Raw genomic sequence first — 15,769 nt, forward strand, 5'->3', positions numbered from 1 at the left:
ACAACACAGCCCAGTCCATCTGAAATTGACTGTAGGCCTCAGTCAGGCTGACCGGTCCTAACCCTTCTCCTTACTACAATAAAGTTCCTTCAACATTGCCTTCTTTTATAGTGATTCATATTAAACATGTTGCAACCACTCCAAACATTTCCTGTTGAGCAGTGTGTCTGAAAACTAATCCTCCTTGGTGTATTTTACAGACAGTTCAGCCAGGTATGATCAGTGAAACAATGCAGTCCTTTTCTATGAAAGAATTCCAGACAACATGCTCAGTTTACATTGGTTCTAAGTTTTACTCGTTCTGTTTGGAGTTGTCATGTCAACAGCATCTGGTCCCCAGATGGATGGAGGTTTGACTTACCCATTTCCCTCCTTAATGAGAATTCATTGCAGTAACTATGTCAGATTCCAATACTGCTGCATTGCATGATCAATCTCTTGATTGCATCAGGTATAGGCAGCTAATGGCGTTTCCCTGTACTATTGTCCAGTGATAGAAGTTGGACAATGAGGAATCCCTCACTGCTGAGGCACTGTTAATCTCTATGAATTTGTGCTGAAGTCAGAGGTCAAATGACACCAGGCTATAGTCCAACAGGTTTATTTGAAATCACAAGCTTTCGAGCATTGCCCCTTCATCAGGTGAAGGAGCAACGCTTGTGATTTCAAATAAACCTGTTGGACTATAGCCTGGTGTTGTGTGACTTGTGACCTTGCCCAGCCCAGCCCAGTCCAACACCGGCACCTCCACATCATATTTGTGCTGAGAGTTGGCTTTTATTTGTGGCACTGAATCCATGGGTATTGAGACTTTGTTTTCCTTAAAGTCCAGTTGGATTGTATTCAGATCCCTCACTATAGTTCACAACAAACACAAGCTATGAATGAATATTTATTGTTAGTTGTATTTTACTGTGAATAATACAGAAAAATCCAGTGAAAAGCATCAACAATTGCCACAATCTGGCGCTAGTCTGAATAATGTAAGAATAAAAAGATATAGCTGAGAGAGAGTCCATCTTGATTCTGTCACCTCCACACGAATCCTGAGCCAGTTCACCAACAATACCTGAGCTACCACCCCTTCTCCCTTACCTCGCCTCCGCCTGCACTAGACCGACCAGCGTCAGTGTTGCCATTCTTCAGGTGCCATCTCTTTGTCACTGGGCCCACCTTGCCAATGCTCCTCCAATGCTAGATCCCATGGCTAGACCCACACTTGCCTCACAATGGGAGCCTCTGGTGTTGTTGCCTGCCTGAGAACCAGGAGTCCCTGGCTCAGGGTCTCTCATTATCTGAGGAAGGATGTTCTTGATTAATTAATTGGAGGCGTGCAGGTTTCCAACCATCCTGACCTCTGCACTTTGAAAATTTAATCACATCACCAAGGAGTTTAAAAAACAGTGACACATTGTGACCACACAGCGTTCCAGATCCAGTTGCCCCCATGGACAGTTGAAAATTCAGTCTAACAAATCAGCTAATTTTTCAAGTTAAGACTTAGCTAACAATAAGATGTTAAGCAAAGTCATGTGACTGTAAGTTGTCTGCTTTAGCTGACTTGATGAACTTATGGTTATGATCATTCACAGAATAGCAGTTGTATTCTACCAGAGATAATACCAGTGAGTTCAAATGTTTTATATTAGCATCTCTTGAACTGAGAATGTTAGCATCTGAATGTACTTAACAAAAGCGCACAAATGTACACAAACTGCAGCCAAGAATTGTTCTTGAAACACCAACAATCTCGGATCAACTGTATGGAAGCATCCAACAAACCCAGAAATCCCGCTTCTGAAGTGTTTTTTCTTTTCTCCTTTGGCGACCCACTGACATTTACTCAGGAATTTACCCCACAGTGGGAAATTCAACAGAATGAGGAGGAGTTCACTGTCAATTCGACTGAAGTGCTTAACATACAGTGTCAGTAACATGGTATTTCAAACACTAATAGGCACAAGGATAAAAGTAAATGGTTTACAGACCGACTTAATAGTATGAATGCTACTTGGTATACAGAGGAACCTCAATTATCCGAAGACCATGGGTGGGGAATGCTTCATTCGGTTCATCAAATATCGGATAATCGAATACCAGATAATCGAATGTCCGATAACACAGTTTAACCATGCATTGGGGCCTTGCAATCTTGTTTGGATAATCCGAAACTCTGATAATTGAATGCTGGATATTCGAGGTTCCTCTGGGTAAACGCAATTTCACTGACAATTTTACTGAAATAGTTTGGATAGATGATGGCACTTCCTCTGGTTTTAATACCAAGTTTGTTACATTCTTAAATATATCCATCCTTTTTTGTGAACTGTAATTGTCTTTTTTATTCAATCTCTTGAATCCATACCACCCCAATAGCTGGTTATGAATCAGGTGGTGAAATCCAGGATTGTGAATAGGAAAATCCAGCTCAGTCCCATACTCTCAATACCAGTGTAGCTGCTCTCTTCCTTGCTCCTCCTTATTGTGCCTCCTTCAAATTGCTCCTTGTGGAGGCCAGGGCATTTTGCACTCACAAACGTTTGACCTTTGTTGTGCAGATAAAGCTTCACACCATGAATGACTAAGTCACTATTCCTACCTCCACCAACCCCCAAACACATCAGTATTGAGGCCAATGTTTCTTAAACCAGCAAAAAAATGCATTAAGTGCTGAGGCTCGTCATTCTTCCTCTTTCCTTTATTGAAACATTTCTGAACAATATAAACTTCCATTAATGAATGGGGGGAGGATATGGCCGTGAGGTTGGAGGGAGAGTACTCTTTTGCGGCTAATATTCCCTTATTCCTTGCATTATTGGCAAATATTTCTATATTCTTCAGTTGTGAGGAAGGGTCACTCCACCTGAAATGTTAACTCTGATTCCTCTCCACAGGTGCTGCCAGACCTGCTGAGCTTCTCCAGAAATTTCTGAGGTTTTTTTGTTTCAGATTCACAGCACTCTCAGTTCTTTTGATTTTTTTATTTCTATATTCTTTCTCATTGAATAAAGTAGAAGTTGCCATCTTTACCACTTTGAATTTGAACTCCTTAAACAACTGCATATTTATAGTACGAATTCATAGAATGGTTACAGTTAAGAAGGAGACCATTTGGACCATTGTGACTATACTAGCTCTCCAATACACAATGCCATTCCCATTCCCACCCTCACCTCCATTTCCCTGCACATGTTTCTGTATCAGATAACTGTCTAATTCCTTCTTTGACTCAATTAAACAGGTCTTGACCAGATAGCCAGGCAGCCCATTTCAGACCCTAACCACTCACTGCATGAAAATATTATTCCTCACATTTTATTTATCTTCTTTTGCCTAATACTCTAAATCTGTGCCACCTTGTTCTCAAAACCTTCATGAGTGGGAATAGTTTCTCCCGATCTACTCCGTCCTATTACTCAAGATTTGATTAACTCTATCAAATCTCCTCTTAGCCTTTTCTTGGGGGAAAAAAGAGTTCCAACTACTACAACCTCTCTTCAAAACAGAATATTCTTACCCCTGGAACCAACTTGTCAACGTCCTTTTGAAATTGTAAATTCCTGACAGCACACAAAGTTTCCAAGTTTCAGATCATATGTAAATCTTGAAGTTGTTCATTGTACACTAAGGTCTCGGTCATTAACATATATCAGGAAGAACAAATTCCCAAACTTGGTCCCCCGGGAGGTCTACTAACAATCTTCTTCCAAACAAAACATTCATTCAAATTTGCTCTGTTTCCAGTCTCTCAGTCAATTTCATTGCAGCTCTCACTATTTCATGAACTATAAATTTGCTCACTATATTAAGTCACTATATTAACACCTTTTGGAAGTCTGTGTGTCCAACTTCAACAAATTTCCCTCATCCAACTTCTCCATTATCTCTTCAAAAAACTTTAGCAATTTAGTTAAACATGATTTTTTTCTTAATGAATCCTTTTCCTTACTTAGTTCACATTTGTCTGCTTGACTGTTATTGTTTTTTCCCAAACTTTTAGTTGTAAAAATTTTGCATCATTGAAGTTAAACAGACTGGCCTGGAGATGCTAGGCTTACATTTATACCTTTTTTTGATCAAGTTTGTAACTTTTGCAACTCTGCAGTCTTCTGCCACTATTTCTGAGTCTAAGGAGACTGAAAAATTATGACCAGTGTCTCTGCAGTTTCTGCTGTCACTTCCTTCAGTATCCTTGAATGTATCTTACGCACTTCTATTGCTTTCTCAACTTTAAGTATAGGGCTACCCAACCTAATGCTATGCTACCTAAGTGTATCTAATCAATTATTTTAGGTTTGTTATTCTTTTAATAAGTGTGAAATTTTCTTCTGTGGGTCATGTCTTGATTGTTTGCTCACTATGCTCAGATTCATCCATTTAATTTCTATTGAAATTGATAATAGATCCTTATTTCTGTAAAATGATACCTTCTACTCCTGACATGGCATCTCTGTTGTTTGAAAATGAACAATAATGAAATAACACTCAAAGACAAATTAAGTATTAGCATCTTGACTGCGTTAGAGTGATACAATGAGCCTGCTACAATGTACCCATTAGCCTAAAATGTATAATAAGAAATTATATAACCATAACTGAGGAAGCAATTAATCTTCCTGCTGTCAAGTGACCTGGACAACTAGCATTTATGCAACAAATCACTTATTGCAATATTTTTTTTCCCACACGGTAAATATGACGTTTAACTGAGAAAAGCATATTAAAGTCCATCCTAAGCAACAAATGTCCAATGAAATCTCTAAATCTTTGCTCGAACTATGATATTGGAAAGCTCTGGACAGTGTCCATGTCTTTAAACTTCTTTCAATCATTTTCACCCTCCCTCACGTACAGGCATGGGCGGCAGGTGGTAGAGTAGCTGGTGGGTGGGGTGACAGAGTTAATGGTAGATACATGAATCAGATGGAAAGTATGTTAGGGTAGGATGAATCAGGAGGTGTTTCGTTGTGGAGGGGGGCTTGTCATTTCAAGTTCAATAGTTGTGGGTTTGTAGTAGAATCTGGTGGTTGGGTTGGATTAGGTTGGGTCAGGGGAAGTTGTGTCAGATGGGGACTAGTCAGATCGTGCCAAGGTGTTTTTGGAGATGGCAAGGTGAAAGTAGGGTTATCAGTTATGTAGTTACTCAGTCTTCTCCTGCCTATGATGTCCTATACAGCAATCCAGGTTAGTAAGTTGGCACATCCAAAGTCTCGGACTCTAACTCCAAACCTGAGACTTTTTCAGAGGGTACTAGTTTGGAGTGGTGAAAGATTGCCCATCAGAAGTTCCAACTTCTCATGCACATCCCATGGATTTTCTACATTTATACTTCCAAGGGATCCCATTCCACCTATTCTCTGACCCAAAGATCTGAGCTGGTGTGGTTCAGATCAGGCAAACAGATTTCTGCCTATCTTCACAGTCCTATCATGCCTTGTGTTCAGGCACAAAGAGGTGTGCTGATAGAAAAATTAGCTCTAAACAATTTGTTCCAGCACAGAAGCTCAACTTCAGACTGGTTTGGGAATTGAGTATTAGCAGGTAATATACTGGCCAAATTTCATTCTGTGTCCACTGGCATGCTTGAGAGAAAGTATTACCTAAAGCAAAGTGTGAACATTTTCAGTCCAAGTAAAATCTCTTTGAAGTTCCTGAACTCTTAGAATGGCTCATATTTTGGTTAACATCATTTGCAAATTAGCTACCTGAATCAATTTACATGCTTTTGACACCTCAGAATGATTAGATTAGATTCCCTACAGTGTGGAAACAGGCCCTTCAGCCCAACAAGTCCACACCAACCCTCCAAAGAGCAACCCACCCAGACCCATTCCCCTTCACCTAACACTTCGGGCAATTTAGCATGGCCAATTCACCTAATCTGCACATCTTTGGATTGGGGGAGGAAACTGGAGCACCCAGAGGAAACCCACACAGACACTGGGAGAATGTGCAAACTCCACACAGAGTTTGCCCGAGGCGGGAATTGAACCCCGGTCCCTGACGCTGTGAGGCAACAGTGCTAACCACTGAGCCACCGTGCTGCCCTTATAACTAATTCAGCATCGTTATAACTCACCATTACTTGGGAGCAATTATTATTTTTTACACAATTTTATTTCTGTTTGTATGTAGGGTAATATTTAATTAATGAGGAAGAATGTTCCATATCTTCCAATCAGTATGATATTTCTTCATTCTTTCAATGAAGATTTACTTGCAAACACTAAATATTCTAATGCTGGCCTGCTTTTCACTTCTGTTTATTTTGTAGTGTGCCTTGCAGCTATGTTACCTCATGAGGATTGCTTCAATGATCTTTGCTACTTTTTTTTTAATTTTGCTCACGAAAAATCTGAAATTGAACATTTATTTGCTGCCTATAGGTACTTACATAATGACAGTCCAAGCAATTCATAGTTTGAGAATCACTTTTAGATATTTTTGAAAAGATTTAACATTTGTTGTATGACTTATCTTTTTTAAGCATTGGGGAGGTTGTGGGTTGCTTGAGCATCCTATTTAGAAATTTCCTCAAGGAATGTTGATTCCAAGAGATTTTTGTATTTAGGATGATGTAATTCACTTTTGTTGAATTTAAAGAAGATGTTGATGTTACAGAAGTGCACTGATTGTGAGATTTCATCTTCAAGCTACATGGTTTATTCTTTCTAAATGATAATAGAAAACATCTTGAATGACTGTTTATTTTCAAATTAAGGTATTCATAATATTGTAAGTTTGGTCATGATTATTTTCAATTATTTAAGTTCTTACTTTTGATTCTGTAGTATTATAATTGTGCTCTCTTACTGAATTGCATTTTTTATCCTTATGCCTACGTTTCTGCCCAGCAGCGTCAGCGATGGTTGGTATATTGTATTTTGAATTATTATTAATTTACATACATATTGGTTGCACTTTTAAACATGATTAATCCATTATATTGTTTTGTAATGCTTCTGAAAATAATAAAGAATCAACATTCAAGTCCCCAGTATAGTTTGGCATGTCCAAGATCTTTCATCCTGTTCCATTTCACCTTGCTAAAAGCACAATCCATTCACAGATTTAGCCATTTTTTGGAACAATTCCTGTATCCTGGAAAACTATTGCTCCTCTTGATCCTCTTCTCTATGAAGACCTATTTCATTTTATTTCAACTTCATTTATTTTGATAGGCACTCCACAATTCATAGCAGCTTCAATATTTTGATAATCTTGTTTACAGCTTCTGTTTTATGAAGCTCTGTTATTTTGTGCATGGTGGCATCCCTGCATCTTTCCCTCAGCCCTCATCTACACAGACACAGTCTTCCAAATGCCACATTGTTCTTTCTCATGAACATTTAAGAAATGGGTTTTGGACTTTTTCTTTATTGACGCAATATTGCCGTTTGAAAGTATATTTGGAAACAATTTTGATTAATGGTTAAACTGTTCCTAGGCAATGGATACATGTTGTTACATAACAATGCATTATTGCTAAATTAATTACCTCCCCTCCTGTTTCTTCAGGGCCTACTTGTGGCACTCCACTGGTCACAGGCCTCCAGTCTGAAAACAACTCTCCATCACCACCCTCTGTCTTCTACCTTTGAGCCAGTTCTGTATCCAAATGGCTACTTCTCCCTATATTCCGTGAGATCTAAACTTGCTAATCAGTCTCCCATGGGGAACCTTGTCGAACACCTTACTGAAGTCCATATAGATCACATCTACTGCTCTGCCCTCATCAATCCCCTTTGTTACTTCTTCAAAAAACTCAATCAAGTTTGTGAGGCATGATTTCCCACGCACAAAGCCATGTTGACTATCCCGAATCAGTCCTTGCCTTTCCAAATACATGTACATCCTTTCCCTCCAACAACTTGCCCACCACAGATGTTAGGCTCACCGGTCTGTAGTTCCCTGGCTTGTCTTTACCGCCCTTCTTAAACAGTGGCACCACGTTTGCCAACCTCCAGTCTTCTGGCACCTCACCTGTGACTATCGATGATGCTAAATATCTCAGCAAGAGACCGAGCAATCACTTCTCTGGCTTTCCACAGAGTTCTCAGGTACACCTGATCAGATCCTGGGGATTTATCCACCTTTATCCATTTCAAGACATCCAGCACTTCCTCCTCTGTAATCAGGACATTTTGTAAGATGACACCGTCGCAATGCAAAGTACTGTCAATGTTGTGGTAGAATTAGCAGCCAAAAATTCTACAAGTTGAATCTTGTTCCTATTATTTGTCCATTCCTCATCAAGTTGTAGATTAACTGCGCTGCAAAAACCAAGAAAGTTCAAAACACATGCAAAATTAGCTGTCTGTTACATCTATCTTTTGAAGATCAAGAACTGAGAAGGAGCCAGTTCCATAAGCTTTTGACGTTTCATCTTTAATATTTTGTTTTATCAATGACAGATCGGTGAGGCTGAATGAACACTGAACAGCTAGTCACAGGACATAGTCTAGATTAGAGTGGTTCTGGAAAAACACAACAGCATCGGAGGAACAGGAAGATTGACATTTCAGGCAAAAGCCCTTCATCAGGAATGGAGGCAGGGAGCCTCCAGGGTGGAGAGAGAAATGGGGGTGGGGGGGAAAAGAAGATGGCAAAGAGTACAATAGATGAATGGGGGTGGGGATGAAGGTGATAGGTCAGAGAGGAGGGTGGAGTGGATAGGTGGGAAGGAAGATTGGCAGGTAGGACAAGTCATGAGGACAGTGCGGAGTTGGAAGTTTGGGACTGGGGTAAGGTGGAGGGAGGAGAAATAAGGACACTGGCCCACCCCACCATTTATCTCTCCACCCTGGAGGCTCCCTGCCTCTATTCCTGATGAAGCACTTTTGTCCGAAACGTCAATTTTTCTGCTCTTCCGATGCTGCCTGACCTGCTGTGCTTTTCCAGCACCACTCTAATCTAGTCACAGAACATATTCAACAGAGAAAACCAATAGGGCAAAAGTGGAAGTGAAGAATTGGGAAACGCAGTGATGTCAGTGTCACCATTACCAATCTTGATGAAGGTGGGGGTAGCATGGACTTGTCAACTCGCCCAGATCCCTAATCAATCCAAGAAACTTGTAGAAACCCACTTCTGGAAAGGTTTTGGTCTTCCTAGAAGGCGCTAACGTTCCACAGCTATATTCAGACCAATGTTCAGACTGAGCAATGAGGGGCCAGAATAAGTTTTAAAGGCTTAAGGGTGATGTACCTTTAGAAATTGAAGCTGCTGGGGATGTGCACAATATGAACAGAGGGCAAAGGATTTACCAGGCTAGAGGAAAGTGACCCAGGGCAGAAAGGAGAAGGAGACATAGATTACTTACAGTGTGGAAACAGGCCCTTCAGCCCAACAAGTCCACACCGACCCGCCGAAGCGTATACCACCCAGACCCATACTCCTACATTTACCCCTTCACCTAATACTACGGACAATTTAGCATGGTCAATTCATCTAACCTGCACATTTTTGGATTGTGGGAGGAAACCAGAGCACCTGGAGGAAACCCACGCAGACACAGGGAGAATGTGCAAACTCCACACAGTCAGTCGCCTGAGTCGGGAATTGAACCCGGGTCTCTGGCGCTGTGAGGCAGCAGTGCTAACCACTGTGCCACCGTGCCGCCCACATAGGAACATAAGAACCAGGGGCAGGAAGTAGGCCACCTGGCCCTTCGAGCGTGCTCTGCCATTCAATAAGATCATGGCTGATCTTTTCGTGAATCCAGCTCCACTTACCCACACTCTCACCATAACCCTTAATTCCTTCACTGTTCAAAATATTATCCATCTTAACTTTAAAAACATTTACTGAAGAAGCCTCAACCACTTCTCTGGGCAGAGAATTCCATAGATTCACAAACCTCTGGATGAAGACGTTCCTTCCCAATTCAGTCATAAATCTGCTCCCTCTACTCTTGAGGCTATGCCTTCTTGCCCTACTTTCGCCTGTCAGTGGAAACATCTTCTCTACTTCTATTGTATCTATTCCCTTCATAATTTTATGTGTTTTCTGATTAGATTCCCTACAGCGCGGAAACAGGCCCTTCGGCCCAACAAGTCCACACCGACCCGCCGAAGAGTAACCCACCCAGACCCATTTCTCTCTGACTAATGCATCTAGCACAATGGGCAATTTAGCATGGCCAATTCACCTGACCTGCACATTTTTGGACTGTGGGAGGAAACCAGAGCACCTGGAGGAAACCCACGCAGGGAGAATGCGCAAACTCCACACAAACAGTCACCCAAGGCTGAGAATCGAACCTGGGACCCTGGTGCTGTGAGACAGCAGTGCTATCCACTGAGCCACCATGCCGCCCATCTGTAAGATTCTGTAAGATTCCACCTCATTCTTTCTAAATTCCAATGAATATAATCCCAGTCTATTCAGTCTCTGCTCATAAGCCAATCCCCTCAACTCCAGAATCAACTTAGTGAACCTCCTTTGTACCCCATCTAGTGCCAGTACATCATTTCTCAAATAAGGAGACCAGAATTGCACACGGTACTCCAGGTGTGGCCTCACCAGCACACCATGCAGCTGTAACATAATCTCGTGGCTTTTAAACTCAATCCCTTTAGCAATGAAGGACAGAATTTCATTTACCTTCTTTATTACCTATCCTGAGTGTAGAATCTCCAGACAGAGGTGAAGCTACCTGAACATGACTTGGAACAAGTGGCAAAGATTGTTACAGCTCTCTGCGTAAATGGCTGTGGATGTCTGTGCCATACTCAGGGAGACCTCAGCAGCATCTCACAGGCAGCTACACACTAGTCTGATGCCTGAATGAGTGCCCATCTTCATCTGACCCAACTCTGTTACGAACCCCACTAACTTTAACTGGACAGGAGTGTTGTTTCCGTACCAATTAAATCATTATCACACCACCTCTTCCCTCCTCCCAAGCCAATAAAATCATGAATTTTAGTCAATTCTTCAATGGAAGTGGGCTTTGGACACAGAAACAATTGTCGTTCCTGCTTTTTACCCTGTGGTGAAAATCTAGTTTGTGATTATTTACTGTGATGATGGAAGGTGTTATGTGCTGTAATTTTGAAGGTGCCCAGAAGGCACCCATTAGGTTCTTGCTCCCGGCAGACAGTAAATCACTCACATCTGTATACATCGTTACATAGCAACATGATGAATATTAGAGATGCCCTCAGTAGGTCATTGAAAACATCCAGAGATAACACATTTTAAAAAGATTATCATCTTCTTTGCCTCAGGTACAGTATTCTCTGCAGATGAGATGGAGGTCTTCTTGCAGCACATTCCAAGACTTGAAACACCATAATGTAGGGTCTTTCTGCCAAAGTACAATGGGGTTCCGTTCAGTTATAAGACCCTCTTTGTGCCTCAAATGTACATAAATATTGTCCTGTATAAGGAAGAAATGTCTTGGTTTGTTTTTTGCAAGAGCAGGGCATGCTAAATTCCAATGTTTTGTTTGTTCTTCATGCGCAAAGACTGAACAGAACTGCTTCAGTAACTGTCTATGTGCATAAAGATGTTTCAATTAATAAAGTATAATTTTTCAATAAAAATATCATGAAGGAATTGCTTATCAATCTAAAAAGAGCTATGCACCCAAGTGTCCAAATTCCCAATTCAAGTCTCACACAAAAAAATTATTTTTCTAAAAGATGTGCTAAGAAGGTACCAAAGCCAAGTTGATTCTTGCTGTTATTCTGTTAACCTAAAAAGACTGCTCAATTAGCATAGCAAGGAACCAAGCAGCTCATAAACTATGGGAATACTCAACAATACTTAACTACTAATTATTCTTGCAACCTCTTTCAGTAACTGGTCCACTGCTTTTAGAAAATAAACCACGCCCAGATCCAAACTACACAGGAGAGTAGACAGTATTATTAATTTGTTATGTGTGCTATCTCATAAATGTACTTTGTGCCTGCCTGCCTTCCATCCCAAGATGTTAAATCCCTGATAAGTTATCATTAGTTTTATACATCTATCATTAACAGGCTTTTAGATGAATTCCTAGGTTCCCGCACACACATGATTGATGTTATGGTTACTTTGTTATAGCTTTCTTTGACTTTTTGAAGAGCTTTGTTCAAAGCCTGAAAATAATTCTGGCTGATTATAAAACAAAATCAAAAATTCCAATTAGGACACAAACTAACATGGGTTTTTGTTTGGAGTTTTACTGCTATTGTTTTAAGTGTTGTGTACTTGTTATTCAAAACTAGTATCTGCTGCAATCACAAACCTGTTTTCTGTTTTCTAGGAGGGGTTCAAAATGGGACTAACTCTCGAAGGCACTGTGTTCTCTCTCGATCCTCTGGACGGCAGATGCTGACATTAAGAAACTGAATATTTTCACATTTGGATCATTAAACATATAGTGCCAATGAAGTGCCAAAAAATAAGTTTTTTTTTGTTTTCCATATTGTTTCATAATACCTCCCTTGTGTGAATTTTTAACTTGATCCTGCTTGCATTCTCTTCTTAATTTTCTTTGTCAGGTGAGAAAATAACATAGAAAAGTTGGTCACAACTTATGTTAACATAAAATTTGCATTCTCCCTGACATTTTATGAAGCTATCTGTTTCTAATTTCTAATACATATCCAAGGAATTGAGCTCTTTTTTAAAATTAGAATTAGCATTGCATTATAATTGTCCTAATTTTGAAAAGGATTTTTATTCAAGAAGTAAGTTCTACATATATTTCATCCGTCTATGTATTTGTGTGAAAAGTTAATGATGCAGAGTGTAACCAGAGACATTGAATATAATGACTTGCATTTTCACTGGGTCTATCTGACTTGGGGCCCTTCTGAAATGGTGAGTAAGGTCCAATTCTGGCATTCCCTCTTCCATTATCATTTCCAAAAGCTTTTCCCAGTGTCACAAGTAGCCAGCTTGCAGACAGAACACCTGCTCTTTCCAATTCTGTTGAGGGTGGATAATCCGAACCTCACACCTACCCCCACCTCACATCCAGCTTATTTCCAGCAGATGTCTTTCCCACGTCCTTGGAAGGATATATTTAAAGCATCACTTACCTTCTGGTATCCCATTATCCTTTTGTATGTCCCACTGGATAGTTTTAACTACTCCTCTGGCCTCTTACAGGCTCGCAGAGTCAGACTTTCCTTCTAGTGTAGGTTAGGCAAAGATTGGTCAAGATGAGGAAAGTCATCAGTTCCATCCAACTCTTCTTCCATGGGCATCTCTGGTGTCACTCTCTCAGAAGTTTTCCATCTCTTGGCTTATCTAAAAGATCATTTCAGATACCAATTACTGTGCATGAAGATGTGTATTCTAATAGCAGTCCTTTTGCTAGTTAGTACCAATGCCTCCTTTTACTGCAGTTATGGTTTACTTTCAAGCTGCTTTTCTACTCCATGTAATATTATTTATGCCCATAATAGGACCACCTCTTACCCAGTGCAGTTGAAAATTAACAAAAAAGATATCTTGCTCATAACTCTTCCCTCAAACATAAATGATCAACCATTTTGCCTTTTCTCCACTGCTTCCTGGACTTGGATGTCTCCTTTGTGCCTCAACTAAAGATGAATGTCGTACTAAAAGTGTGGACTGAATAGAGGATTGAACACTTTAGGCTTTATACCTTCAGATTTATCCTCTGCTGATCTGGCAGTAAAACCTAATCCTCAGTTTGACTCTCTACAATAAGGGGATTATGGTAACTATTAAGTGTAAAATAATTTACAACTGTCTTACAACCTTTCCTCTTTAAAAGTTCAATGTAATTGAGCAGTTTGTCCCCTTTCTGTTCATCCAATATGTAACATCTTTGAATTTCCTGTGTTGAATTTCTTGCCATTGTTATCAATTCATTATTATCTAAGTTCTTCCATAAATTAGCTTAGCTAAATCATGAAGTTACACTGATGCCCTCTCTAGATTTAGTTGTATCTACAAGTTTGGTTAACCAGCATTAATTTTATAAACCCAGGTTATTTAGGTAAATAGATCCCAGTAGCAACCCCTGAGGAATGTCACTCAGTACAAGTCAGCCAGTTATTGATCTCTGTTTTTTGTGAGACATTTATTTTTCAAACATAAAAGCAAATTACATATTACTTTAAGAAGTCATTTATTGGTTTTTAAAATTAAAAACTAGTGCAGATTATTTAAATATTAGCAATCATTTTAATTTTATCTCCAACTGTATTTGGAGTAGTTTATTATTCTACCAGATTACTTAGATATGTTTGAAGTGTATCATCTGAGGTGTAATACTAATCTATTACTTGAACACTGCAAGATGATGAGTTAAATCAAGACACATAAAATGAAGGGTAAATCATTTAAACCTAGCATTACTTTTACAAAACCAATGTATTTCAATAAATTATTATAAATAAATATCTGCATGCTTTGCCAGTATTTCATATAACTGTCTTTCTTGTTTGTAATATGCAGAATCTAACAAGTCTTCCTACTTCTATCTGCACCTTTTTCAAAATGACATTTTTTTTCGCTTTAAGATTGGTCACAGTGATATTTTTCAGCGCTTTAAATATACTTATCAGTAACCTGAGTATATTGTGAGGGTGGTGTAGTGTACCACTGCTTATATTATCAGTGATACCTTTTTTCAAAAATCAAACTGCATCTCTCAAGTAACTGTGTAGTCACTGGTCAGAGATTATAACAGAATAGAGATAACTTTACATGCACATAATTGTCTTCTTTTCAAATCATTTCCTGTCCCAAATGTTAAAATTGCGATTGTTAGCACAGAAATGATGTTGGCAATATTGTTTAACTTCACATATCTGTTGGGATTACTGCTAATGAATTAACGAAACTTTGATTTTTGTCAATTCACTAGAGAATAAGTATAATTTAGATTCATAACTATAAGTGTTGTACCAGTATCTGGTACTATTAAGTATACATAAAGAATACGCTGAACCAAAAAAGTTACGATTGCTTGATAGACGCGTACTATTATTGACCTTTGTAAATTGGAGGTAGACCATGTCCATAACACCAGTGTATCTTTGTAATGTCTATTAGTTGTGAAAGTCTCCTTCGATTACTGATAATAAACTTTTTTTAAAAAGTGAAGATTGATTTATTCACACTTCCTAATATTTTTAGATGAAAACAGTTCTTATAAATAGAAACTTTGGATAGTGTTGTTTTCTAATACCGTAGAGTTTGGTTTGTTATGGAAATACAATTCAATGAATTTCAAATGTAGGATGCAGTTGACCAAATAGTAACTAAACAAAGAAGAGTGCAAGAACATAATGCCCACATTATTGAAAACGTGGACTTGGCTACACTAAGTTCAGCATGGAACACATACATTATATTTGATACAGAAAATGGGATCAACATATGATCTACTATTCAAAAGTAAACATGTATAGCATATGCTATGTTCTTGAGTAATCATTTTGTGTTGAAGTTCTCTGCTCAGCATGTCTTAACTTCTGGGTGAGTATGGCTCCATGGATGTTAACAACCATTTGATATATTTCTGAAATTATCTTTCTTTGATGCAATCCACAGCTAAGCTGAATGATGTTATTATCCAACATCCATGCACACCCACATGTAGCAAGCAGAAGTTACTAGGCAGGATTCAGGCATTGGAAACTCTGATGTTGGCGTCCTTCCCCTCTGGGCATCTTGAAACCAACTGCAGGGTTCTTGTCATCGTTCTGGTGAGACAGGCCACCAGGAGAGAGAAAGGATTACATCTAGTCTCTGGAATAACCACAAAATGTGGTGCTGAGTAATGTATGATTTT

The 15,769-nt window shown here is 39.3% G+C and overlaps 1 protein-coding gene across 9 annotated transcripts in view; it reads left to right on the forward strand.

Annotated features, from left to right (window-relative positions):
- gulp1a (GULP PTB domain containing engulfment adaptor 1a) overlaps positions 1-15,078 on the forward strand; it is a 384,626-nt gene extending 369,548 nt beyond the window's left edge. For all 9 annotated transcript variants that reach the window (XM_087988648.1, XM_087988645.1, XM_043704093.2 and 6 more), the window contains one exon: positions 12,257-15,078. In XM_087988648.1, coding sequence (XP_087844774.1) covers positions 12,257-12,328 — 72 coding nt within the window. In that variant the 3' untranslated portion in view covers positions 12,329-15,078. The remainder of the gene's footprint in view (positions 1-12,256) is intronic.
- Positions 15,079-15,769: the final 691 nt, after the last annotated feature.

Source organism: Chiloscyllium plagiosum, unplaced genomic scaffold, assembly GCF_037043375.1.
Source record: "Chiloscyllium plagiosum isolate Xiang-an unplaced genomic scaffold, Cpla_swu_hap1 HiC_scaffold_7, whole genome shotgun sequence".
NCBI lineage: Eukaryota > Metazoa > Chordata > Chondrichthyes > Orectolobiformes > Hemiscylliidae > Chiloscyllium > Chiloscyllium plagiosum.